The sequence below is a fragment of the Leguminivora glycinivorella genome, chromosome 10 (assembly GCF_023078275.1).
Source record: "Leguminivora glycinivorella isolate SPB_JAAS2020 chromosome 10, LegGlyc_1.1, whole genome shotgun sequence".
NCBI lineage: Eukaryota > Metazoa > Arthropoda > Insecta > Lepidoptera > Tortricidae > Leguminivora > Leguminivora glycinivorella.
The window spans coordinates 8601880-8629385 of record NC_062980.1 but is presented as its reverse complement, the minus strand read 5'-3'; the positions used below and the strand labels follow the sequence as shown (position 1 = coordinate 8629385).

Sequence of the window (27506 nt, the reverse complement as noted above, 5' to 3'; positions counted from 1 at the left end):
CTGCGTGCGCCGGGCCCGGAACATTCGTAACGCTTTACTACCACCGGACCAGTATAAGGCCGAGCGCGACTACCTATACTTGTAACGGTTCCTAGGCTCATTTTACGCTGGGCAGATGAGTCGGAGTGTCAGGAAATGTTTTGCGAAGGGTGCATATTTCCCGCGCGCGCGCGGGGAGCAAGCGAGGGCCCGCGCCCGGACCGGGACCCTCACATTACGTAACGCAACACGCACAGCACGGCGCACAAACAATGTGATTTTATTTTCTTGAATTTTTCTACTGTTTTTGATTATACAAATTTTAGGATTAGTATCGTGATATTTAGTTAAGTGTCGCGCGACATTTATTTCGCTATCGTTTTAGATGTGTAGTGTAGAATAATGTTTGATACTACTTGCAACTGCAGTTTTGTTTTGGTGAAAATCTATTGTGAATTGCGCAATTTATAATAACAATGGACGAAGAGATTGAAAGTCGTCGACGAGTGCATTTCGGACTTGGGATCTCGGAGACAAGGCAGTGACTTGTGTGAAATCGATCGATCGGTTTTGGAAACTTTCTAAAATTTTTGTAAATCAATAACGCAGAATTAAAAAGAAACTATACAAAGAAACGATGAAGTCAAACTTTTTGAAGAAATTAAAATATAAATTATGAAAATTGATTAAAATTTTCATAGTGTACTCTTAGTACCTCCAGCAGTTCTTCCTGATTACTCAACATGACGATGGGTAAGTATCGTTTACTGGAAATATTATCAACTTAACATTTTCAGCGAGTAATGAGTAGTACATAGTTGTATAAAACTCTTTATATTTTTAATTAAGCTCTATGTCTGAAGGAGACTCATTTGCACAGCCTGAAAGGAAAGGGAAGTGCCTTTTTCAGCGTCATTATTTCTGCCCAGGTCTTTTGTTTCAGATAATTGGTTTCTGTAGTAAAAGTTTACAGGATATAACCAGAATGTTTAGTAGGTATTTTTCCATTTAAGTTAAAGACGGTATTGTGTTATGATGAGGGAAACATACACACAATATACATAAATTTAATGTTAATTCTATCTTTAACCGAATAATTGTTTTTCTTGTATAATTTAAAATAACAATGAAAATATTTAAACGCTTTTATCATTAAATTTGGTTACTAAGATACACTTGTCTTATTGGTACTAAAATCAATATAAAAATATTATTTTAAAGCACTACAAAATACAAAGACTTAGTTAAATTAAGTGTATTTTATCAAAGTAGTAATACACATTCCGTATCAATCGATTAATATACCTAATAATAACTATACTTACTTGTGGCGTAGGGATGTGACGACCCCATCGCCCATTGGTTTTACCAGTGCAATCAGTCAACGCAGGGCAGCTTGTGGCGAGCTGTTGGGGAACAGCGACCCCACGTACCCGAGTGCTCCTGGGGAGTTCTGTTACCCGTAAGGCGGGTGGGTGGGACAGGACTCTCTACCTCTGGCTTGCCTTGGCTGGCCGTCCAGAGTGGGGTCGTTAGGGCTACATGCCCCAGGGGTGGAAGTGAAAATTTGCATAAGACGCGAGTTGGTACAGTGGCTTAACGGCCACTGGGCAGAAAGCGGTGTACACCTCTCGACACCCTTGAGTTCTCACACCGGTGTTGCCCTTGAGCCATCTTGGATGTCGCTTTTTGTGGGGGCCCATCTTGTGGGGACGAGTCACCGTCTGCCGGAAATAAAATTGGATACCGTTTTATTAGGCAGGCGTCCGGTTTTTTATCCATAGCCCAGTATTTAGTCCATCACTTTCATCAAAATAGACCAGTTCATTTTAGATTCCATTAATTCTCAAATAGTCCTTACACCCTGGCGGGTGCTGCCTCTGCGTGTGTCCCATGATACGGGCAAGGGCAACATCCGCTCGGTGTACCCCTTACATTTCATTAAAGTGTCGAAAGGGCCTCTACGCGTTGGCTTCGGCCCCGCGCACGCCTCCCAAAGGTCCGGAACACCATTGTTCCGTGATGGGAAAGACTATACTTACAAGCTCGCCTTTGTACATAACCATTATAATTATTCACTGTACTTCATGTATTTTTTTCTGTGCAATAAAGTGTAATACTACTACTACTATATTATATATTTACTATATGAAACAAACTAAATCTACAAGGCGATGTTAAAATACTCAATAATTATACCAAGTGTTATTCATAATACAGGTATCAAAAGTTATTTTAAATCATCATTTGCCTGTACCAAATGTCCACGGGTTAGGGTCAAGAGATAAAATAAATGTGTGTAGGTGTAGCACTATAAAACAGAAATGAGACCGCTAGACCTGTTCTTAGCGAGAATTTAACCGAATAGACACAATGAGATCTTTAGTACTGTCTTGTCTTGGGTACAAGGGCGTTTTTAAGAAGTTTCCATGTCCCTAAGTAGGTACCTAGTTTTGTTTCCATGTCCCTCTCCCCATGTCTTCAGATATATCAGAGCACCCGAGGTGCTCAAAAATATTCGAACACGTACACTCTGCTTGACAATATGGACTAAGAAGTAAGAACCCAGAGCCGCCACACTTTCCTCATTTTCTCAAGGATGAAACTTTGGGATAATGTAGAGTTTTGTATCGACGTTTAATGTCTGGATTTTACCTAGTTCGGCTCGTCAGCCATTTTTTTCTTACATATAAGGTACACTAACTTTCCTTAAATTCTCAAGGCTGATTTTTATATATGTGTTAGAAAATACTGTTAGGAAATTGATAATCATTATTCCCTTCCATTTGCGCCGGCCGCAGCTTGAAAAATTAGGGTAAGTTAGAGAGACTTTCAAGCGTCTGGTATATAAATGTTACGGCCGGCGAAAATGGTCAGCAATTGATGATTATCAAATCCTTACAGTTTTTAACCCCCGACGCAAAACGACGGGGTGTTATAAGTTTGACGTGTCTGTCTGTCTGTCCGTCTGTCTGTCTGTCTGTCCGTCCGTCTGTCTGTCTGTCCGTCCGTCTGTCTGTCTGTCTGTCTGTCTGTCTGTCTGTCTGTCTGTCTGTCTGTTTGTCTGTCTGTCTGTCTGTCTGTCTGTGTGTGTGTCTGTCTGTGGCATCGTAGCTCCTGAACGGATGAACCGATTTCGATTTAGTTTTTTTTATTTGAAAGCTGTGTTAGTCGAGAGTGTTCTTAGCCATGTTTCATGAAAATCGGTCCACTAGGTCGCGGTCGGGGGTTTTTTCAAAATTTTAATTTTGTGGTTAGGTTATTTCAATTGTATAAAAATCAGCCTAAAAAAACCTTATACCAAAAAAGTGTCCGACGGGACGAACTAGCTAATATGCAGACATTAAACGTCGACACGAACTCTACATTATCCCAAAGTGTCATTCTTGAGTAAACGAGGAAGGTCTGGCGGCTTTGGGCTCTTAGTCCAATAGACGCGTGTTCAGAATTCAGATGTTTGTAAGCACCTCGGGTGCTGCGATATATCTGATGGTGACTGTACCTAACTTGCTGTCTGCACGGTTGCGTCACCGGAAGATGGTAAGACGGTTCAACAGCAACTTGCAATTGAACAAAATGAGGGCTTGGGAAGACCCCCACATAAGCGCCTTTAACCTATGATCTGCTACTAACTAGCTATGTCATTAGTTTCTTTTACTGTTGCAACAAATGATGAGGTAACTCCTTATTAACTTGTTGACTTTAATTTGTAGCTCTAGCTGTACCTTTTTTAATCGTGCATAGGTACCTACTTAATTACTTCTGTGAACTTTTTGTTAGAATAACAAGTGATTCTGGATTATTAAATAAAGAAGTAAAGTTTTAGTTAGTTACTCTTTATTACCATGATGAGTTAATTTTACACGCTGCCCTAATAAACAGTGAGTTCCCGGAACGTTGCATAATTTCTAAACATAGTGCCATGTCATCTAAATTAAGTGTAAAATCCTCTAAAGAGCACCATTGCATCTTGAGACTTTACAGGAGATTAGATAGGTGTATTGTTATCTAAAACGTTGTAGGTACCTACTAGGACTTTTATAAATGGGTCAAACGTTAGTAACGGTAAATTTCTTATCTTACTTGTACAACGTAAATAAAATAATAAAACAAACGCCGAGCGCTCTCAAACGCTCTCCCAATTTTTGTAAAGATTTTTTTTTTGTAAGTGTATCGGCATTTTTGCTTCACGATCCCACCTGTTCAAACATATTGTCCAACATGTTTTCCGCTTTCAGTATTATTTTAGGTAAAATTAAGGAGTTATTAATTTAGTTGCTAATGAAGTGACGCAAACGCCGGTGTAGGAAGCTCGGGCGGCGCGCGAGCAGTCCGCGCGTGCGCGTTGCACCGACACCGCGTCAACAGCGCCGCCCGCGCCGCGTTTCCCGCCCTCGCATTTACGAGACAATTTTCGAACCCCGCGCACCCAATTACCACAGTCAACTATCTACTCCCCCTTCACCGACTATTCAACCGAGCGCAACGAGTTCCCGCGTTTTTTGACGATTGATTACAGTATCGTGTTGTGAGATCACTTTGATAAGCTGCAAAAATGACTAATAACAACCTAACGTAAATCAAAAATAAAACCCGGCGAACTGTTTCATTAAATAAACATCTATTGGAGAAACCAGATATAATAACATAATGATGGAGAAGAGCGATTCATTTGCTATTTATGAAATTAATATCAGCGATAAAGACAAAAAAGATGACACTACGGAAAAAGTTAACGATGGAGAGAAAAACCATGGAACCCAAATCTCGACTTTAATCAAAATTCGTAAGTAACGTTCGCACCACAATATTGACCTTACTATGATGGGACTTGGTATTTTGAAAATTGTCCAATAATTGTTTAACCAACTTAATTTATATTTTAGTTTTGTTTTATATGTGCTAATATTTATTATATATTAGTTATTTTAGTAGGTATGTCTTCATCGTGATTTTCCACGTTTTCAAATGCACGCATTGGGTTAGTGGGCCAGTCTCTTGTTTAAAGTCACACACTTTAAAACATGGTTATTTAGTTTATGTAAACAATTCGTACTGTAATACTGTACTGTGTACTGTATTACAGTTTCACAATTCGTACTGTGTACTGTATAACTTTCTAAAAGAGGTATCTTCGATACTTAAAACGATAAAATGTTTACGTAAAATCTTGGTGGCTCCACTTCTTAAATCTATCTTGTGGTCCTAACCTAAGGATGAGTCCTGCCAAAGAAAATTTTTCTTTTTCACGTCATCACGCGCCATTTTTAGACGCACTCTAATTTTCAAGAAATGTGCTAGGATCTAAAATTTAAAGTAATGGAATTAGGCATATTAAGTAGAATACGCATTTATCGGCAAGCGATATACATAAATAAATGGACAGACAAAATAACTGTTAAGGGAAATCAGTCCGTCCTCATGTTTTTTTTGTGCTTAGGTACGTAAATGATTTGTCATTGTTTAGAAAATTTCTTCCACAAACAATGGATATTTCTTTTTCAGTACAAATACAATACTTCCGTTTTTTCGTCAGTGCGCTAGATAGAGTAGAATGAAAATACGATGACATGTTTAGAGATGAAAAAGAAGAAAAGCTATTGTCTTATTTAACTCGGGCCGTGGGAGTGTCACGTAACACTGAGATTATTTCAACGAGCTTATTAGCACAGGCTGATTTTTTACAGATCTTCGTGAATTAGAAATCCAGAGATTTCCGGAAGCTTTCATTCGTCTAGAAAATGTTACTACGCAGCCTTTAACATATCTACTTGTAGAGTGTTAGTTAGTGTATAGTTAGTTAAGCCTTTGTTGTGCTACGTGTTGTGTCACGCCGGTTTTTGTTTTATTAATATACCTACTTGAAAAATAAATATTTCATTTTCATTAAATAACTGTAATGATATTAATTAAGTGACCATGATTCGGATCGTATTTTTCTTTGCCACTGACCAAGGATTATTTATATAGGATTTACATACTTCATACTAAGAATCGTATCTCGATTTTTTAGCGCCACCTATTAAATAGGAACTATCGTAACTACACTGATGATACCTACAAATTAATTTTTTTCTAAATGTGTATTGACGTGATATCATGATTTTAAAATAATTTTTAGGAAAAAAAAACCCGCCTTCCTTTGGGGTTCTGGTGATAAATACTTTCAAATGTTGGATTATGTTATCAATTTGTATATTTTTTTAATGTTTTGTTATTCGATATCTCCGTCATTTCTGAACCAATTTTGAAATTTGGATGATTCTGAAGTACTTACAGATGAGAATGATTATCAGAACGGAACTCTAACCAGGGGCGGCTCACTCTTCATCAGCAGTTCCACTGCACCAAATGTCACTGTTCTGGACGTAAGTGCATGCTGTTCTTATAAAAATACCAAAGTCACTATAAGTGTGCCGTTCAGATTTGAGGAGTTCCATTCTGACCATCATCAGGAGTTCCACTGCACCAAATGTCACTGTTCTGTAAGTAAATGCATGCTGTTCCTTTAAAAACACAAAAATCACCATATGTATGCCTTTCAGATTTGAGGAGCTCCCTCGATTTCTCCAGGATCCCACCACCAGAACTGGGTTCTGAGAAAAATGGGACCAATCTGTATGCATATACATTCAATCAAAAAAAAATTCAAAATCGGTCCAGTAAAGGTGCGTTTAAACGGCGCGCGATAACGCGAGCCGAGCCTGGCTCGGCTCGTGATCCGGCGCGCCACGCGCCGTTTAAACAGCTACGCTCGGCGCGGCTCGGCTCGGCTCGGCAAAGTTCGCGCGATCCATCACTTGTCGGTTTTTTCGACACGGATCAAAGGCGCGCGCGCCATCTTCGGCTCGGCTCGTGTTAATACGCGCCGTCTAAACAGATGGTACAAAGCGCGCGACGACGGAAGTCGAGTTTTAAGTTTTTAACACGCTTTTATTAGGTCGTCGTGTATGTAACTATGTAATGGAATCTACGGAGGCTAATTTAACCATCTTCCAAGGATCGTAGCGTAATGAAAATTGGCAGCTGTATGCAGTTCCTGATGACAATGCAATAATATGGTACTGTTGAACTGATCTGATGATGGAGCCGGAAGATATGAACTGGAACTACATGATGGAACATCGTATCATAGCTGTTTTTGGGTTTCTTAGAAAAGTCTTGTAATGAACTTTGACTAAGATTAGGTTTCAAAGTCTGATGATGGAGCCGGAAGATATGAACTGGAACTACATGATGGAACATCGTATCATAGCTGTTTTTGGGTTTCTTAGAAAAGTCTTGTAATGAACTTTGACTACGATTAGGTTTCAAAGTCTGATGATGGAGCCGGAAGATATGAACTGGAACTACATGATGGAACATCGTGTCAAAGCTGTTTTTGGGTTTCTTAGAAAAGTATTGTAATGAACTTTGACTACGATTAGGTTTCAAGGTCTGATGTTGGAGCCGGAAGATATGAACTGGAACTACATGATGGAACTTCTTATCATAGCTGTTTTTGGATTTCTTAGAAAAGTCTTATAATGAACTTTGACCACGATTACGTTTCAAGGTCTGATAATGAAGCCCGAAGATAGGCACTGGCATTCCATGATGGCATATCGTATCATAGTTCTGTTTGCGCTTGTGAGAAAGGCCACGTAATGAACTTCGAACGTTACGTTTTCAACGTTATAACAAACCTATTATTGACCGAAGCGAAGCGAGGCCTAAACTAGGTTAGGGTTTTCTTGCGACCCTTATGAGCGGAAAAAGGAAAGACCGAATCAGTATATCTAAACTAAGTCAGGTTAGGGTCTTTTTTGTGACCCTTAAATATGCAGCCCAGCCAGGCAATCATGGTCGCGCAATAAACGATAAAACATCGGGCATCGATAGGGACGGCCTGCTGTTTTATCATTTATCGCGCGACCATGATTGCCTAAATAAATATCAACGTAGTATTTAAAATAAGTTGGTTAAGGGTTTTCTTGTGACCCTTAAGAGCAAAAGTAAGAGGGGCTCGGGGGGCGAAGCCCCCCGCATAAAAGAAAGATTAACGTAATATTAAAAATAAGTTGGGTTAGGGTTTTCTTGTGACCCTTAAGAGTAAATAAAGGGGGGCTCGGCCCCCGAAAAAAAGAAAGATTAACGTAGTATATAAAAAAGGTGGGTGTGGGTTTTCTTGCGACCCTTAAGAGCGAAAATAAGGTGGGGGGTGTCTTTATCAACGAAAAATTTCACGCCACGCTACTGCTAAGCATGTCGCGAAGGTCTACAGTTCCCAGAGCCACTATCAGTCTTTTAGTTGCTTAGCAAAATGTCGCGTCCACGTTCCATATCCAGGTTCAACCCAACGTAAATATACTAGAGTGTGACTGAGAAAATTCAACCCTTTGTCTCTATCCTCTTACAGAGTAAGATGAAATCCTTAAGTTCCGTATTGCATTAATCTTCAAATAAATATAAATACCGTGCACAAGATGCAAGGCACTACGCAGTGGTGTATTTAGGGTCCCTTACTTTTGCGGTTGGACAGGCTCATGTGGCCCTGAGTAGAGTAAAATTACTTAGTGCTCTCCAGATAGAAGAGCTAGATTGTTCTAAAGCTGAAAGGTAAAACACCATGCAATACAGACACACTGGCGGAGATGGAGAGAATGTGGGCTCAATAAAATAGAAATTGAAATAAAAATTAAATGAATCAATGAAAAACTTTATTGCGGTAAGTTTGGTACCTATACATCAGGTGGTATTAATTATTATTAAGTAGCAATACGTGTTAGCCACAAATGGCTTGCGAAATTCGCCTACTTGGAATGTTTAAATTTTAAAGATACTTCATTATTAACGACTAAAAAGTATAAAATAAATTTATAGTTTAAAAAACTCTAGAAAAACACGCTTTTATAAATGCACGTAAAAGCCAAAAATAAATTATGGATCGTTCAAGTTGTCTCTATTTCTGGGATGAAGAGTAAACTCTGTGCTTTTAATTATAATATTTGATTGTAAAAGCGTGGGGCGCTGTAACAGGAAAATCTTTTTGTATAACTTGCTGAGAAATCAAGTTAAACTATATTACGAGAAGCAGTTTACACAGATTGGCGCGCTAACTGGACTTGCAGCACGACTGCAGCGCCCCACGCTTTTACAATCAAATATTATAAAAAAGCACATAGTTTACTCTTCATCCCAGAAATAGAGACAACTTGAACGATCCATAATTTATTTTTGGCTTTTACGTGCATTTATAAAAGCGTGTTTTTCTAGAGTTTTTTAAACTATAAATTTATTTATCGGCGTTTTCATGTGTTCGAATTATGGAGTGGGGCAATGATATGATTCAAAGCTTTATTTAATTATATGAAGAGGAACCATCAATATGGAACCCAAAACATCTCGGTCACAAAAATCGCAACAATATAATAGGCTTTCGTTCGTATCTACACGGACGGCTCGGCTCGCGTAGGATCGTGCTACCTCGCGCCGTGTAAACGCACAGGCTCGCGTTCGTATTGAGCCGAGCCGCATCTACACGGACGGCTCGGCTCGCGTAAGATCGTGCTAACACGCGCCGTTTAAACGCACCTTAACGACGGAGATATCGAGGAACAAACATTAAAAAAAATAAAAAAAATACAGACGAATTGAGAACCCCTTCCCTTGAATTTGGAAGGCGGTTAATAAAGAAATACCTATATTATTTGTTCTTATAAAAAATAAAAACCGCGAAAATATTTAGGAAAATATGATTTTGGCCACTTTATTCAAGCGAAACGGTACATTTCACATAATTTCTAAGAAAAAAAATCGCCGCTTTTTGGGTTCTGGTGAAAGGTACTTGCGAATGTTGGATTATGTAGAAATGTGTAGGTAATTTTTAAAACTGCTTTTTAATATAAACCTTTGATTATTTGATGGAAACACAAATTTAATGAATATACGTATACCGTTAAGGTTTGAGGCGTTTCCTCAATTCCTCGTGAATCCGATATCCGATTACATATATTTGACTTGAAAACTCAATATGTAAGCATAACAAAGAGAACAAATCTCCCAACAAATAAATGTCACTATTATGAACTTAAATGCATGCTGTTATTATAATAATACGAGAGTTACTATAAGTGTGCCGTTCAGATTTGAGGAGTTCCGTTCTGATCATCATCAGAAGTCCCACTGCACCAAATGTCTAAACGCAAGCTGTTCTCATAAAAATACCAAAGTCATTATAAGCGTGCCGTTCAGATTTGAGGAGTTCCGTTCTGACCATCATCAGAAGTTCCACTGCACCAAATGTCACTGTTCCGTACGTAAATGCATGCTGTTCTTATAAAATCACAAAAATCACCATATGTATGCCTTTCAGATTTGAGGAGTTGCCTCGATTTCTCCAGGATCCCATCATCAGATTCAGAACTGGGTTCTGATAAAAATGGGACCAATCTGTATCCAATTTTGAAATTTTTTTTTATTTTGATTAAAAAAATATTTTTCAAAATCGGCCCAGTAACGACGGAGATATCGTGGAACAAACATAAAAAAATACAGACGAATTGAGAACCACCTTCCTTGAGATTTGGGTGCGGCGGTTAAAAAACTAAGAAACTACGAAAAATATGATCTCTTCGTCCAACAATATTGATAGGTGTCTCTGCGCGCGCGCTGCCAGTGACCTTAATTTCACTGGACACTAGCATCATATTGAATTAGCCGCGCAGCTGATTGACGGGCACGTTTGTCGCTTCCGCTAGTTGTGCCCGATACTCGCGTCCCTGGACGATGGCTAGGCCGGCAGGGAACCTGTCGCGTTCCACTCCGCCGCGGCCGCCCGGTTGGCCCACTTGTCTACTAGTACCTTTACGAATGAGCAGGGCCCTTATGCTTTGAGAGCACATCGCGTCAACCTGTTTAGGTGAAATCTCCTATTACACAAATTTTATCTCATTATAATTCTCGGTTTTCCATGTCAAATGATCAGTAACTATTTAATATTGTGGTTTCAGCCCTTTTCCATGATGTCTAGCGATTCGTTGAACTAATGTATTATTGTATAAGCTTGACCTATGACAACTTTTCAGAAGTCTGAGTCCAGTTTAAACAGAAAATACAAAAAGTACGCTTTACAAAACAAAGAATGGACGAGACAATGTGCTATGTAAACAAGATAGCAGGTTTCCTGTCTCTTTATGCTTGAGAATAGGACGAGATGCAACGGGCTGTGTGGCAACTAGAAATGTGTGCTAGGTCAGGGGTCGACAAACTTAAATAATTATACTAAAAAAGATAACATCACATATTGAACCTATCGATTCGATTCACTTGCACTTTCATCAATTCTTGGATCCTGTAATATACACATGAATTAGTACCTAGATATTAACGTAAGAATATTAGGTGCAATAACGTCGGTATTGCTCAACTGACAGAAAACGTTGATTTGTGGATATTACAAAACGGAATTGCCGTAATTCTAATGCTAAATGTTAGGCGAGGATGTTTTTATGAAATAACCATGCAGTGAAACTAATCATATTTTCATCGAAGCATATCTTATCTATAACGGGTATTGATACTATTGATGACTGTATTCTCTGTATTGTTGAGATATCTTAAGCCATAAATATGTATACCTACTTAAATGCTAGGTATAATTTATCAGGAAATTGTATCGAATGTGTATGTTAATAAAACACTTGACGCTTGTTTACTTTCGAGGCCTAAATGTATCAACGAGACAATTTTATTGATGTGTTCTTAATTGAGAAAACTATTGATAACGATGTGTTAAAGTTAGTTGTTTAACTGTTTCGATTAATGATTTCCTCTATTATTTATATTGAGTATGTACCTTACATTCAAGAGTTTTGTTAAAATTCTTCAGAATATAGAAGATTTACATACATACGATCACGCCTGTATCCCATAAAGGGGTAGGCAGAGCACATGAAACTACTTAAGCTTCAGTGCCACTCTTGGCATATAAAGAAGTTGAAAGAAAACGAAAATGTGACATTGCAGTGACAGGTTGCCAGCCTCTTGCCAAGCCACAATTTAACCCATATCCCATAGTCGCCTTCTACGACACCCACGGGAAGAAAGGGGGAAGTCGATTTAAGTTTTTGAAAGAGGGTTCTTGATTTTTTTTTATATTTTTAATTAACTAAATACTAAAAATCTCTTAATGTGTTGTTTTTGATCTGGTTTACCTACTTATTGTAAGCCGCTTCCCTTCAAATCTATTGTGACAATCAATGTAGAGCCGAAAATATAATATGACTAAGGGACGCCTATATTTATTTATTCGTATTTAGGACAACAACAGCCCAATATTGCCTTATAAATGTACACTAATCAATGACTAGGATCTGCAGTGCCTAATTTCCTACATCGTACTAAAAATAAAACATTTACTACCTACGTAGGTAATAGTTATAAAATTTTGTTATTGTTAACAGAACGTGAGCGCGGGGAGCGCGACTATATCGGCTTCGCGACTCTGCCAGAACAGGTTCACCGCAAGTCGGTGAAGCGAGGCTTCGACTTCACGCTCATGGTAGTGGGCGAGTCTGGGCTCGGCAAGTCCACGCTGATCAACAGCCTCTTCCTAGGAGACCTGTACAAGGGCCGCAAAATACCTGATGTTCAAGGTTAGTTCATATTACGAAGTGTTATAATGTGTTGCCAGAGCAGGTTCACCGCAAGTCGATGAAGCGAGGCTTCGACTTCACGCTCATGGTGGTAGGAGAGTCTGAGCTCGGCAAGTCCATGCTGATCAACAGCCTCTTCCTAGGATACCTGTACAAGGGCCGCAAAATACCAGATGTTCAAGGTTAGTTCATATCGTAACTTGTTATTGTTACCGTATGAGCTGGTACATCCCAAGTAGGTGAAGCAAGGCTCACATTCAAATTCATGCTCATTGTGGTCGCGGAATCCGGGCTCGGCAAGTTCATACTGATGAACAGCTATTACTTCCTAGTTATACTAGTATGTGAGACTGTACCTACGCCATATCGTTAGACAGACGACACCGTGTGATATGGAAATATTATTATTGGTTCAATTGGCAGGAAGCAAACTTAAATTACAATTGTTATTTTGATTTGTCTATTAAAGTTCGATGTTAAGAGGGCTTTCGTGTTAAAAATAGTGAAATCGCAACCGAACGCTTGATCATACCGTGTGTGGTATCAAATTAAAGGGCTTTGCAAGTAGTTTATAAATATATATCACATTATAGGACTTTTTCTACTTGATCTAACAAAATATGAGAAAATGTCCAAAAGTGGTAATAATTGTACCGGTGAAGGCTCGTTTTCAAAAAATTGGTAAAAATCAATAATAGCAATTTATAATCACTAAGGCATAACAGCAATTTAAGTAAACGTTGCAGATTAATTTAGTACAAAACTTACTTCGATGTGATGTAGATTTTCAAAGAAATTGTCACTTAATTTTAGGTAATTTCTGAAAAAAATTGAATTCGCCTTAGGCTAGTTTACTCTTTTTCGAAAACTTAAAATAAAAATCTAGTCTGAAATGATTGTGGTACAGGATATACGAATTATAAATTTACCCGTTTTAATATTCAAAATTGTCCAAATTTTACAAATAAGATCGACTGATTCAGCTCTATACGTGCGTTTTTCTAAACGTGCATTAGAGAAAAATTCATAATTAATTTAGTGAGTTAGTTTTCAAAATTCCAGTCTTATAAAAATCAAGATAATAAGATGCTCTAACTGGAACTTGAATTAAATAAATCTATTGGATAACGGAAAGTGTAGTATTTCACCGACTAAAACTATAAATTTTACATTCTTTTGACGTTTTTTTTGAAAGCAGCCTTAAGCGTGTTAAACACTGCTTTCTTTCCAAATATTTCAAAACCGCGGACGTCTAATCATCTATGAAATTATGCAATATTGTTACAGATAGGATAGAGAAAACCACAACAATAGAAAAGAAAACAATGGAAATCGAAGAGCGAGGCGTCAAGTTGCGTCTGACCATAGTCGACACTCCTGGCTTCGGAGACGCGATTAACTGTGAAGACTCGTGGAGGACTTGCTCGGGCTACATCGACGAGCAGTTTCGGCAGTACTTCACCGATGAGAGCGGGCTCAACCGCCGGCATATGCAGGATAACAGAGTGCATTGTTGCTTATACTTTGTCCCGCCATGGGCTCACAGGTAATTCATAATATTTGTAACTATAAAGTGTATAAGTCCTTAAGTTGGATGTATAGTTAAATGGTGTGATTTTGTCGCCCTGTACCTACTGAAACATTGATCTGATGGTAGAACTCTTGATAAATGTTAGCACACTGATTGGTAGGTACATGAAAGTGCGGTAGTAGGTTACATGAAAATACAAAGGATCAGTATCTATCACACATACGTTGTAGATACAATGCTTGACACGTGAGCGCTATGGCGGTGACAGTTTTCTAAGATTCGTTCTTTAATATTGTAACGTTGTGATAATTTAGAAAAGGGTGGAAACTTCAGGCATCCTTTCCACAGGGACAATTAGCCTCCCACTTTAAACTCCACTACTTCTTAGATTTAGCTTTAATTGTTTTTTTTTCCGGAGGTGCAGTGTTCTCAGTATTGCCTCTTGCTAAAATAGATTTCTTCTGACAAGGCGAGGCGCCATTGATGCGAGCCTTTGTTGCAAGCACCATTACACTGTTACGTGAACGAGGAAAAGAAAAACAACTAATGCATTCAGTATTGTGTGTAATGAGGCAAGTGATTCGAAAGAGCAATTTGAGCGCTTTTACCAGACGGCCCATTTGCTCCATTAAACCCTTTCACTGTCATTATCCTTGAATCTGTTTCGATACGCTTTCTATCTAAGAATATTGTTATTCATTATCTCAGTATGAATTTATTAGTAGGTATTCATTTATGTAGTCTTAGCGGCTAAGATCACAATCACCTGAATGTTAAATTGGCAGCTTCTACTGTTCTGTTAATTATTAAAACCTTTTACTTTTTAAGGTGTTACAATTGTTACAAATATTCTTATTTCTCATAACTCTAGCATCTCTCTTAATTTACTAAAACAAACTCTGTAGTTCGTACCTACATAAAGACCAATTAGTTCAAACGCTGTATTCCTCGCCAAAACGTTTGTCTACCTACACGCCCGTTGTTCATAATATGATAAGCCGGTAAGTTAGGTACACTCGGTACCTACTTCTTTTCAACCTGTTAACCTTTGTTAGGGTGTAGATAAGACCTGTGTCATATTCTTCTACTGACTTCGATCCAGGGCAGTTTAGTTGACCTCCTCCCATACTACCAATACACTCAATACAATGTTTTGAATTCGTTACTTAGGCTATCCAAACAAAAGAGCCAATCTTCTGGTTTATTAGGTCAACCATGGTCATGGACGTAGCGATAGCAAGACGCATTGCGGAAGCATACGTGCTCCTTATGTGGTAACGGTAGCATATCACTTGTGTGACACGACTAACATATAACACGGCTCGATAACTATACATATTTTAAACAAACTATGCGGACACCTTTTTAGTCTGAATGATTCAATATATTATATTAGCTCATTAAATTGCAAATAAACGGGGTGTGGTTATGTCAGTTATATCATTTGAATTCCTCACGATCTCAACAGGATTTCTATAATTTAGGCATAGAACAGGAATTTCGAATAATATGATGATGAAGATAAATGGCGCTTTACCGATATTAAATAAAATAAATATGTGAAGGAAGTGTCTAGAAGTAAAAATGATAAGCGAACCCCAGAGGCCAGCCAAGGTGACAATCGTCTGCGCTACACCAAAAAAAGGCCAATTGCCTGTCTAGGTATCACTCTTCCGTGATAGTATGATGGAGACAGGCTGCGTTTGTTGTCATACCACAAAATGTCATCCGCCCAGTTGTCCTTAAAACGACGACCATCAGTTTCCCCACCCATTGATGTGACTGCCGTAATTGCTACAGGGCGGACACCATTAATGCGGACACAGTCTTCCATACCTCTCACAGACAAGTGTCAAACAAACCTACCTAAAAATAATGCTTGTTCGCAGTGTAAGGCAGGTGGACCTGGAGATGATGAGACGACTGCACCGCAAAGTGAACATCGTGGTGGTGATAGCGAAAGCAGACTCCTTAACGGCCGCGGAAGTCAAACGGCTTAAAGCGAGGATACTGTCTGACCTAGAGGATCATCAGATACAGGTTTGCTTTTTAATCCTTTTAATTTTATACCACGTCGGTTGCAAACAAGCACACGATCCGCCTGATGCCACCACCACATGGCAGCCACCTTAAAAACCTCGGTAGTTACAACTTCCGCAGGGCGAAATTCCTCTTCAAGCGCGCTTTTTAGAGCTTATTTTATTAACCTTATATTAACCTACTAGAAAAACATAAAGTACTTCTTCGATGAGCTACCTACATAATTTATTAATTCAGAATATATGGACATACTCATTTGAGTATTACGAGAATTTAAAATATTACGAGAATCGGTTGAGAATTGCTTCATGTAGAGAAGAACATCGCATCCGGACATTCCGGACATATGAATTTCGCCAGAGTAAAAACAGAGACTTTTACTAATGCTTTTGTCAACTAGCGCTATAGCCCTATGCAAACATGTCTATGTATCTTAAATTCCCTAAGGGCCACCTGCACCAATGTGATTTAATATGGAATTTGACAGTTGCAGCCCATCACTAACCCTGAGTTAAGTGGTTGGTGCAAGTGGGCCTAATATAATAGGTACGTACACGTAGGCAACGAATTTTACAATCATACTTAGGTGATTGACTCCCTCCCACATTATTGATGTAGCATCAATAGCATCAATCGCGTGGGTGGAACTGCTTGAATGCAACGCAGCGTAATATTGAGAAACGGTCATGTACTGCGTTATTGTGTTACAAAGGTAGATAATTTATAGCGTAGAACATTATTTTAACTTATAATAAACTAGTATGATTTTTTGTATTCCATAACACAGTAGGTATTTGTTCAGTCGTACCGCTTTTACTATACGTAACCTTAGCTCGTCTTATATTCCATTAAATCTCAATATACTATATAATAATAATAGGCTTTACACCTAGGCGAGTGCACCCACTGTGTCAACTCTACTCGTTAAAATTGCATTTTCTGATAGGTCAATAAGGTCCAATCACTATCATGAGACTTATTTTAGACGTAAGGAAAATAGAGGATAAATTGTGGAGATCCTAAACGGATTTTTTAAATTACATTATGTATAAATCGTGGACGTTAAAAACTAAGCAATGTTTGGAACTATTTTTTTTACACATACTAAGCCAGCCCTTGATTATGCAGGTGTACCAATTCCCGGAGTGCGATAGCGACGAAGACGAAGAGTTCAAGCAACAAGACCGCGAACTGAAGGCCGCGGCGCCTTTCGCCGTTGTTGCCGCCGATACTGTGCTGGAGGTGGGCGGCAAGCGCGTACGCGGCCGACAGTACCCGTGGGGCATCGTTGACGGTAGATATTCTTTTGTTTTGTAACAGCTGTTTTCAATATTGTAGCTGTATTGCTTGCGCAAGTAGCACCGCCAACCGCCAACTGGGGCCCATTTCTCGAACGATATTAGACTAATATTATTAGTCCACGAACTGTCAAATCGTATGGGTTGCCATGACTACACACTAATATTATTAGACTAATGTCTTTCGAGAAATGGGCCCCTGAAGGCCGCGGCGCCGTTCGTCGTCGTAGCCGCCGATACTGTGCTGTGAAGCGCGTACGCGGCCGCCACCATTAGTGAGGCATCGTCGATGGTAAGAATTGTGTGCTAGAGAACATTTATGCTTGCGATGGTGAAAAGTTTACAAATCAATGTGATTGCTACAAGAAAGAATAAAGGCAGTGCCATTCCTTCCAGCTCATTTTATACTGGACATCTCGTAGTTAAGCATAGTTACGCTAAGAGGTGTCCAGTATAAAATGAGCTAGAAGTGGATCAACAATTAAAGTCCGTGACTTTGACAACAGACATTTCGAGCTTCATTTTCGCTAGCTTGCGCTAGTTAAAAGTGACTAAGATGATTTTAGACGCAACATTTTAAAGCTCTGGTTTTAATGTCGTAAAACTACCAAGAAGAAAATAAAATATATGAATCGATGCCAATGATAAGCATTGTTTGTAAATATCTGAACAATATACACAATATAGTACATATAAAACAGAGTAATCAAACGTTGTAAGATATATTTAAAATGACATTTCAGCCGACCTCCTTTTGAAATTAGATGCAGGAAACACTAATTACGCGTCTGGCAAAGAACATTAGGGAATATCCCCGCACAGACAAAGATACATATATTATAGTTCTTACAGAGATACAGAAGAGTTTTATAGAAAGCTAAAAATAGCCGACACAATGGTCGTCTATTTTTAGAGCAAATATATAATATGGTTAAATCATGGCTGGGGTATGGTATAACTAAAACAAGCTTTGAAACATATAAGACACTAAATAAATAGCTGGACTTCTGAAGCAAAGAGTTCTGATATCCTGAAACTTAAACCTTTCAAATTAAAATTAAGCCCAAAACAAAGTAAAGTACTTAGGACATAGTATTAGGTCCACCTAACCAAAACTATGTTTCCATTGTTACAGTTGAGAACCCGCGGCACTCAGACTTCACGAAGCTACGCACAATGCTGATCTCCACGCACATGCAGGACCTCAAGGACGTGACGCAGGACGTGCACTACGAGAACTTCCGCGCGCAGTGCATCTCGCAGATATCACAGCACGCCATGCGGGAGCGCGGGTGAGTGTGTTACAGGGAACCCGTCGCACGTCGACACTTCATGAAGCACACACACATACAGGACGTGCACTACGAGAACTTCCGCGCGCAGTGCATCTCGCAGATATCACAGCACGCCATGCGGGAACGCGGGTGAGTGGGTTACAGGGAACCCGTCGCACGTCGACACTTCATGAAACACACACACATACAGGACGTGCACTACGAGAACTTCCGCGCGCAGTGCATCTCGCAGATATCACAGCACGCCATGCGGGAGCGCCGGTGAGTGTGTTACAGGGAACCCGTCGCACGTCGACACTTCATGAAGCACACACACATACAGGACGTGCACTACGAGAACTTCCGCGCGCAGTGCATCTCGCAGATATCACAGCACGCCATGCGGGAACGCGGGTGAGTGTGTTACAGGGAACCCGTCGCACGTCGACACTTCATGAAACACACACACATACAGGACGTGCACTACGAGAACTTCCGCGCGCAGTGCATCTCGCAGATATCACAGCACGCCATGCGGGAGCGCCGGTGAGTGTGTTACAGGGAACCCGTCGCACGTGGACACTTCATGAAACACACACACATACAGGACGTCACGCAGAACGTGCACTACGAGACAACCCAGTTAGAAAATAGGGATGACTGATGGAAGTTCTACCCAAATTGGGTCAATGAATTATTAACTGTGACTTGTGACACTTACATAAGATGCCTAAATCTCTATAAAACCGATAGTTGCACTTTTTTATAAGTACATACCTATGTATAATATCTCGTTCAATAATGATCCAAAACAGTTCATTAACCTGAGCGTTCATGATTAAAGTCATAGTTACAAATTACGAACTCTGGTTCGTATATTTAATTGAGTTGAACTTTATAACATTAATTTAATTTGATTTACAGGAAACTGAAAAGGGATTCAATGGGCAACAACAGTGAAGCGGTATTTACGGACACCGACAGGCTGCTTCTGCAGAAGGATGAAGAGGTAAACACATATTTAAAAGATACTCTACATACAACAAACAGTTTCAAGCATTAAGAGGGCTTTCGTGTTAAAAATAGTGAAATCGCAACCGAGCACTCGATCATACCGTGTGTGGTATCAAATTAAAGGGCTTTGCGAGTAGTTTATAAATATATATCACATTATAGGACTTTTTCTACTTGGTCTAACAAAATATGAGAAAATGTCCAAAAGTGGTAATAATTGTACCGGTGAAGGCTCGTTTTCAAAAAATTGGCAAAAATCAATAATAGCAATTTATAATCACTAAGGCATAACAGCAATTTAAGTAAACGTTGCAGATTAATTTAGTGCAAAACTTACTTCGATGTGATGTAGATTTTCAAAGAAATTGTCACTTAATTTTAGGTAATTTCTGAAAAAATTGAATTCGCCTTAGGCTAGTTTACTCTTTTTCAAAAACTTAAAATAAAAATCTAGTCTGAAATGATTGTGGTACAGGATATACGAATTATAAATTTACCCGTTTTAATATTCAAAATTGTCCAAATTTTACAAATAAGATCGACTGATTCAGCTCTATACGTGCGTTTTTCTAAACGTGCATTAGAGAAAAATTCATAATTAATTTAGTGAGTTAGTTTTCAAAAATCCAGTCTTATAAAAATCAAGATAATAAGATGCTCTAACTGGAACTTGAATTAAATAAATCTATTGGATAACAGAAAGTGTAGTATTTCACCGACTAAAACTATCAATTTTACATTCTTTTGACGTTTTTTTTGAAAGCAGCCTTAAACATTATACGTCTTCACACTAACGTCTTTTCAGCATGTCTAATCAGTGCTAAGAATTGACGTCTCTGTGTAGTTGCGTCAGCTGTAAACAGCATTGACTCTCGGAAGACGTTAGTGTGGGGTCGCCCTTATTGGTGAAACTGATGCTTCTGCCACGGTTCTTTGATACAAATGTGATTATTTGTTACAGATTCGGCGGATGCAAGACATGCTCACTCAGATGCAAGAGAAACTCAAAGCTTCCGACAAGAAACACGACAGTATTATAGATGTGTAAATTATAGACTGCAAATGTACCTCTAGTGTAGTGTTACAATTTATCTATTTCACTTATGTTCTAATAAAAATATTAAGAACCTCTTTAGAAAAATTTGATGAATTTAGAGTTTTGGACATGTTTTTTGGTTTGTTATTAATATCGGGAAGTACTGCCTATTTTACTTAAATGCACAAGTGCATTAAAGAAAATTGTAGTGTAGATAGATATATCGACACAAGCTCACAGAAATCAATATGAGTTTACCTGTACCTATTTATTTACATCATATGTTGCGCTTTCTTTTGAGAATCTCGTAATATATTCTAAAAAAACTTGGATACCTAAGTCATCACTTCGTATGGTTTTTTGTAAGTTGAAATATGTACCTTGCAAAGCAGGATCATTAGTTATCAAAACCAGTTACTTACTTATCAAATAGACCTGCTTTATATTTTGTCCATTGCGCATTTAGCACTTCACATGAACATGAAGCTCAAACAGTAATATTATCTTATTAGATCATTTAATTCTCGATGTCGCGTGCCTTGACACGTATGTTCATGATATTAAAGGTCAAATTTGATTAATCTGCGCGATATCGTGAATGACACGAACTAACATCGTTAATGTAACCGGTGTCCATTTATCTGTCCGTCGTTCAAATGTAAACCAAAGTTAAAATATTTATAAGATCGGGAGAGCACTATGTGCACAAGTAGCACCTTCAGTAGTACCTCAATGCTAAAGTATCAAAGACTAATATTAAGTTAAAAGATATTTGTTACAGAATTAAGCATAAAGCTTTGCCTACTAACGTTTATTTCGTCAAATTGACTAAGATTTTAAATTTTTGTATCGATGTAATTGTATTAACATTAACAGTAAATTGATACTTTACTTAAAATATTTTTTATTTTCTTATTTCAGCTAAATACATTACTGAAAAGTACAATACCAATTCAATTGCCGCTTGAATATAGGCATCAATTGTTCTCTCTTAACTATTGACATTTGATTTGACATCCATAGGTAAATTATTTTGAAAATAAAGTATTGATACTACCAACAAACATGCCCTCGTCCCTCATCATCCTCCTTCCGTTATCCCGGCATTCGCCATGGCTCATGGGAGCCTGGGGTCCGCATTGACAACTAATCTCAAGATTTGGCATCGGTCTGTTCTTAGGCACTTGCTATAGAGACACTGGGTCCTTAGACCAAGGACCCAGTGTCTCTATAGCAAGTGCCGCAAACTCGTAGTCCTTCATCAAGGACGAGTATTTGCGGCGCTTGAGAAACTGGGCCTGGTCAGCTGCACCACCGGCCTGAGATCGGGTCGCCTGGATATGGGACTGCACGAAGGTATCTACGCATGTCACGTCCCATACCAGGGCCCTGCCTAGTTTCCACGGCACCAAAGTGGCCCCGTCGGGACGCTTGCCATCATCTCTCACCATGCCTGTGGGTTCAAGAACTGCAGGCACAGAAGCGGTGGCAACCGAGCGACGAACCAAATCATCAGTCCATGTCGGCCCAGCTCATCGACATTTTTGCCGCAGGCGCACTTGTGAGGGATACATATCTTGGACCCAAGTCTTAAGCATATAGCTATTCTCAAGCTACTTGGGTCCATCACAGTTCCAATTTGTCGCGACGGAAGTGCCCGAAGCCAATGACCGGACTCGAGAACCGTGTCGTCGTCGTCCCTTTCCAATCCCTATCAAATCAGCTTATGACGAAACGGCACTACTGCTTTCTTCCGTGGGGACTACAGTACGATGTTGGCATTTTTTTTAATTTCTAATATTTTTCTACGACGTAGAAAATTTTGATTTAGTGTAGATCACAAACTACTAAGAAGATACTAGTGTAGATCCAAAAACCCGGGGAAATTTCGTTTACTTTAAATTCCAGCACAAATGGAAGAGCATTAAATTTTAATTAAATGTCTACGTTTTACTTCAAACTATTTGCGCCGAGTGCAAGCTCCAAGATTTCTTACAAAAGTTCCGTTTTGGAACGAGTCCCAGCAAATGTCAGTGAGCTGTCAAAAACCTGTCAATGGAAGGGGGCAAGTAATGGTTCCTTTTACCGACCGACTGACCGACCGACAAAAATTACAAGTGTTTGCTAATTTAATATGTTAAAGATCGTTATAGCTGATAACTGAAACAAAAATCTCGTAATTATGGCGGACAGAGATCTTTCTATGGGACCCCGTGAAGGAGTAACATATCCTGTTAGGGTGCAGTACTGTGGAAACTGTTCGATGCCGATAGAATACTGCGAGTACTACCCTGAATACGATAAATGCAAGCAATGGTTGGAAAAAAACTTGCCGACCGAGTTTGAAAAAGTGAAGATAGGTAAGTTTCGCATAGGACATTACTTAAGTAAGGTTATGAATTCCGATTGTAAATGCCCTCTTCGTGTTTCATGTCGTCTACGTCAGAAATATTTGCACGCAAGCAATTTTCATTAAATATTCCAGATGAGGAAGAGAATGCTGGTGGTGAAGAGGAGAAGAAGAGGCAGAAGCGTGGTGGCAAAGGCATGCTAAAGTCCAAAAAGAAGGAGGATGTGCCCAAGCTCGTGCAGGTCTCCCGCGCGCCGCGCGGCAAGAAGAAATCCGTCACTGTTGTATCTGGATTGAGCACCTTTGGTACGTGATTTTAATCTTATGGTTCTGGCAGATTACATTTTACAATACAATACTCTTTATTGCACACCTTGATAAAATACAACAATACAAAACAAGGAAGCAACACAAACAAAGGTAAAAAACAGGCGGTCTTATCGCTAAAGAGCGATTTCTTCCAGACAACCTTAAGGTAGCGGAAATTGATAAATTTATATAATGCATTTTGTATGGTTGCTTAATTTTGTACGATTTTATTGTTGACAAGCACAACAAATCAATAAACAATTGATATTAACAAAATTATGATTCACATCATTGTCTCTGTCACTACTTATTTATGGTTTATAGATTCGCAATATAACTTGTATATTCCAGAAATCGTATAAGTACTATAATTTTTGCTAAAATATGGGGCTGTGATTGTTTGTTTTAGTCTGCGAATTTCAAAAACATTATTTTTGTTTTTAATCACAATTTAATTTATAAAAAATAAAAAATAAAAATAAAAATCATTTATTTCGGACCACAAAATCCATACAAGGTTAATACTTAAACTTAATTTATGTACTTTATTCTAATTTACAGACATTGACTTGAAAGTGGCGGCTAAATTCTTTGGCACCAAGTTTGCCTGTGGGTCATCAGTGACTGGAGATGATGAGATAGTCATACAGGGAGATGTTAAAGATGATCTCTTTGATATTATACCAGAGAAGTGGCCTGAGGTAAGCTATTCATAACAATAGATAATCGGGAATAATATTTGCTGCCAGGCGAAATAACATATAATTATAGTACTTTATTTTTATTTGTCACTAGTGCTATGTTAAATCTGAAGGATATTTTATATAGTGGTTAGTGCAATATATTAATTTAATTACTCCATCTAGTGAGCTCTGTAGGAAGTTCACAGCACAGTTTATGCTCTTCCTAATTTTTACATCTCCTGTTATCAAAAACATCGTTTCTCACATTATATTGATTTGAAAGGTATGATGCTATGATATTGCCAGATTTTAATTTCTATTCTTTTTTGACAGGCTGTACTTTCATTTTTAAGTCAGTAGTGGCTACTTGGCCATGATGGTCATAGCATAGCACTGAATTAGAATTAATATTTTATTTTCTTCTTTCAGATTGATGAAGATAGTATTGAAGATTTAGGTGACCAGAAGAGATAGTCACAATTTTAGTGTAACAAGAAATGGAGATCTTTATTCCTCTGTCTGCATGAAACATTTGTGACAACATTTTGTATCTATGATGTTTGTTATTTTATCTCTGTATTGTTGCCTGCTGATTAGAAATTATGAGGCCGGAGGTCTATGGCATAATAATTATTAGAGCGCTGTTTGCTTCTAAGCCATGTCAATCAAGTATGGCATATGGTTGACTGAAATAAAATCAATATTCCAACCGGTCCAGGAAATTTAGCATTTTAACTCTTTTTTTCTAATATGACAAATGCCACCCTATTGTTTCGACATATTGAGACTGTGTTTTGAGTGGAGAATTTACTAATTCAAAATTTTAGATTTAACATCTCAAAGTCAATTGCACACAATCTATGGCCAACAATGCAGAGATACCATCATTTTGGCATAGGAATGAAGTGCTTTGATTCATATCTTCTTTATTTATGAGCTACTGCCAATAAAATGAAAAAAATAAATGGATTGTATGATTTTATCCCTTCAAGATAGTCTGTTAATTTGAACTGAAACTTCTTTGAATGGTTTCGCTGTTTCAATCAAGTCAAAATTATAATTTTATTAAGTAAAAAAACTGGACATGGACAATGGTATGTGGTATATATTAACAAAACTTCACAGTGTTAACCATTTAAGAACACGAAAGGTCGGCACCTGTCTTGTAAAAAAGCATGCCAAATTGTCAAAGTAAATAATGATGAGTGTGAAAAAGGGATTTCATCATGCAAAAATTACCCATGAATTTTGAGATTAGCGCCATCTAGTCTAAAATCAAAACAACTAGTTTCTTATGTGACTCGAAAGAGGGCGCCGTCTACATCACTATATTTGTTTTAATAAAATCGTGTACAAATACTAAATTCATACTATTTGTAAAAAACTTCGTTAGATTTTAATGTACATAAATATAAATAAACAATTAGAAATATCCAAATAAACCTTGATTTGTACCACTAATGATTTTTAATTTCACTAAGCTGGCAATATTTAAAGCCTTAATTTTCATAGAGCAACATTTTACACTACATCGCAAAATCAACACAAAATAAAATCACTTCTAAACATTTTGCGGGTTTGCGTTCATTGTGTGTTGTGTATTGCTACAGAAACAATGATGCGTAAGCGTGAGTGTATATAAAGTGCAATAAAGGATTCATCTGAACAATAGGAAGTGATTAGGAGGACATTATTATGCTTTGATCAGAATGTAGCACCTAATCAAGTTCCACAGTGCAAACCTAATTATTAAAAAATAGTATTGATCTTTTTTGTACAGGACTAAATAAATATAAACTGTTTTAAAATGTCTGTGGTTAAAGGAAAATTAGTGAAAATGGAAGTAATCCAAGTAGGTGAATACGAATTCACCAAGCAAGATATAATAGGACACGGAGCCTTCGCGATGGTTTACAAAGGAAGGAAGAGAAAGGTGTGTATGATCAATCATGTTCCTCCACAGCGCTCACGGTGCCTCAAAATACCTTTGTGTGCATTTGCCATGAACATTAAATAGTTATTATCGTTGTTAAAATGTAAAGGTGCATTAATGCGTTGCCTTTCGCAATATTGATTAGTTGTGAACCGTGGGTGGAAACAAACGTCATGTGGGTAATTTGGCTCGGTTTTAAATGAATATCGTCATGTCACGTCTAGCTTGCAGTAAAAAAGTCAAATTTTATAAGATTATTTTATTAGCTAATCTTTATCTGGCTTGTTATGGATATGTATATTGATATGGTGGCGATCAGCTGTTTGTAAATATTGACGTTTGTTTATGTAGGAAGTGTGCTTTGCAATAGCACATTTTTATACATTTTCTGCAAATATTTTATTTTCTTTTAAAATAATAATTTATTAGTCGAAAACACATTTTAATTTAATTAATTAAACATTTTTTGTAGGTTATAATTATATGAATGCCCCATATATTATTTAATCAAGATTATACAATAGTAATGTAATGTGTGACAAGACATGGTATGTTGTATATATGGATTTTCAGTTCAGCAACTTAAATAAGCCAGTTATTCCTTTACTTCCTGAATAGTTATAATTAAATACCACATGTCAATTAGTATAATGCCGAAACAAGAATGATTAATATAGTTGGCAGGAATATATTTGGCATTGTCATATTTCAGGAAGCACTAGCTTCTAAGAATATAATTACAAATTTTTTTTTATTGCTATAATATGCCAAGGGATCAAATAATTCAACAATGTAAAGTTGAATAAATTCCTACAATAAGTGCATTTATTAGGAAATCCATAATTTATGACACACTATTATACAGATGATAATTGGCTTATGTAATACATTGGTATCGCTAGGAAGGTAAATATATAGGGATTTTATGTTACAATTAGCTTGAGTGACATTATCATAACATCTGAAATGTCAATCAAATCATAAAATAGATATATTTTATTTCCACTATTATGAGGAGTTTATCATTAACTATTTTCACCAACACACATTAAAAAATATAGTCATGGGAATCCATTTATTTTTTATTTCTTTTGCTGTAGCATTGACTATGTAACAGTTATACCTTGCAGACAGAAATATTTTCCTTGATTTATACAGTACTCTTACTGCTGTTATATAGTCAGACAAACAAAGTAGGTTTATACAGTTTTAAACTATCACATTATAACTAACTTAAAACCCACAGCATGAGTCCACATTTAAAAAGTTCACATGTAAGTCAGGATGATCTGTCTTTGCCCTTAATAGAGCAAAGGAGAGAAGTGACAAAGTTGCCATTATGGCCAGCTGCTCCCATTCCAGTTGTGTGAGCAGCTGTCTTTGCCAATTCTGTACACATGTTTTTTACTGTGCCTTTAATACTT

At 37.9% G+C, this 27506-nt stretch overlaps 3 protein-coding genes across 5 annotated transcripts in view; all 3 read left to right on the top strand.

Moving 5' to 3' along the window:
• Positions 1-236: 236 nt before the first annotated feature.
• Positions 237-21705, top strand: LOC125230681 (septin-2). Of its 2 annotated transcripts, none has more exons than XM_048135928.1 (8): positions 237-732; positions 12423-12614; positions 13902-14160; positions 16035-16185; positions 17314-17479; positions 18619-18775; positions 19682-19766; positions 20733-21705. In XM_048135928.1, exons 1-8 carry the CDS (start codon positions 723-725, stop codon positions 20817-20819), a joined length of 1107 nt encoding a protein of 368 aa, XP_047991885.1. In that variant the 5' UTR covers positions 237-722; the 3' UTR covers positions 20820-21705. The 2 variants fall into 2 exon arrangements, with proteins under 2 accessions (XP_047991885.1, XP_047991884.1); XM_048135927.1 differs by lacking the exon at positions 237-732 and adding an exon at positions 4315-4765.
• Positions 21706-22871: 1166 nt separating this feature from the next.
• LOC125230292 (density-regulated protein homolog) lies at positions 22872-25114 on the top strand. Its single transcript, XM_048135412.1, has 4 exons — positions 22872-23167; positions 23293-23463; positions 24028-24167; positions 24579-25114. Exons 1-4 carry the CDS (start codon positions 22990-22992, stop codon positions 24621-24623), a joined length of 534 nt encoding a protein of 177 aa, XP_047991369.1. The 5' UTR covers positions 22872-22989; the 3' UTR covers positions 24624-25114.
• A 585-nt stretch (positions 25115-25699) lies between these two features.
• The window catches only part of LOC125230039 (serine/threonine-protein kinase unc-51), a 38687-nt gene continuing 36880 nt past the window's right edge, over positions 25700-27506 (top strand). For both annotated transcript variants that reach the window (XM_048135018.1, XM_048135017.1), the window contains exon 1: positions 25700-26082. In XM_048135018.1, the coding sequence (XP_047990975.1) occupies positions 25957-26082 (126 nt within the window). In that variant the 5' untranslated portion in view covers positions 25700-25956. The remainder of the gene's footprint in view (positions 26083-27506) is intronic.

Excerpts from the sequence above, each read along its gene's own strand:
- LOC125230681 (XM_048135927.1), top strand. The coding sequence starts at position 4,630 with ATGATGGAGAAGAGCGATTCATTTGCTATTTATGAAATTAATATCAGC. Across the intron at positions 12,615-13,901 it reads CAAAATACCTGATGTTCAAG|ATAGGATAGAGAAAACCACA; the intron begins GTTAGTTCATAT and ends ATATTGTTACAG. Across the intron at positions 16,186-17,313 it reads TAGAGGATCATCAGATACAG|GTGTACCAATTCCCGGAGTG; the intron begins GTTTGCTTTTTA and ends TTGATTATGCAG.
- LOC125230292 (XM_048135412.1), top strand. The coding sequence starts at position 22,990 with ATGGCGGACAGAGATCTTTCTATGGGACCCCGTGAAGGAGTAACATAT. Across the intron at positions 23,168-23,292 it reads GTTTGAAAAAGTGAAGATAG|ATGAGGAAGAGAATGCTGGT; the intron begins GTAAGTTTCGCA and ends TAAATATTCCAG. Across the intron at positions 24,168-24,578 it reads TACCAGAGAAGTGGCCTGAG|ATTGATGAAGATAGTATTGA; the intron begins GTAAGCTATTCA and ends TTCTTCTTTCAG.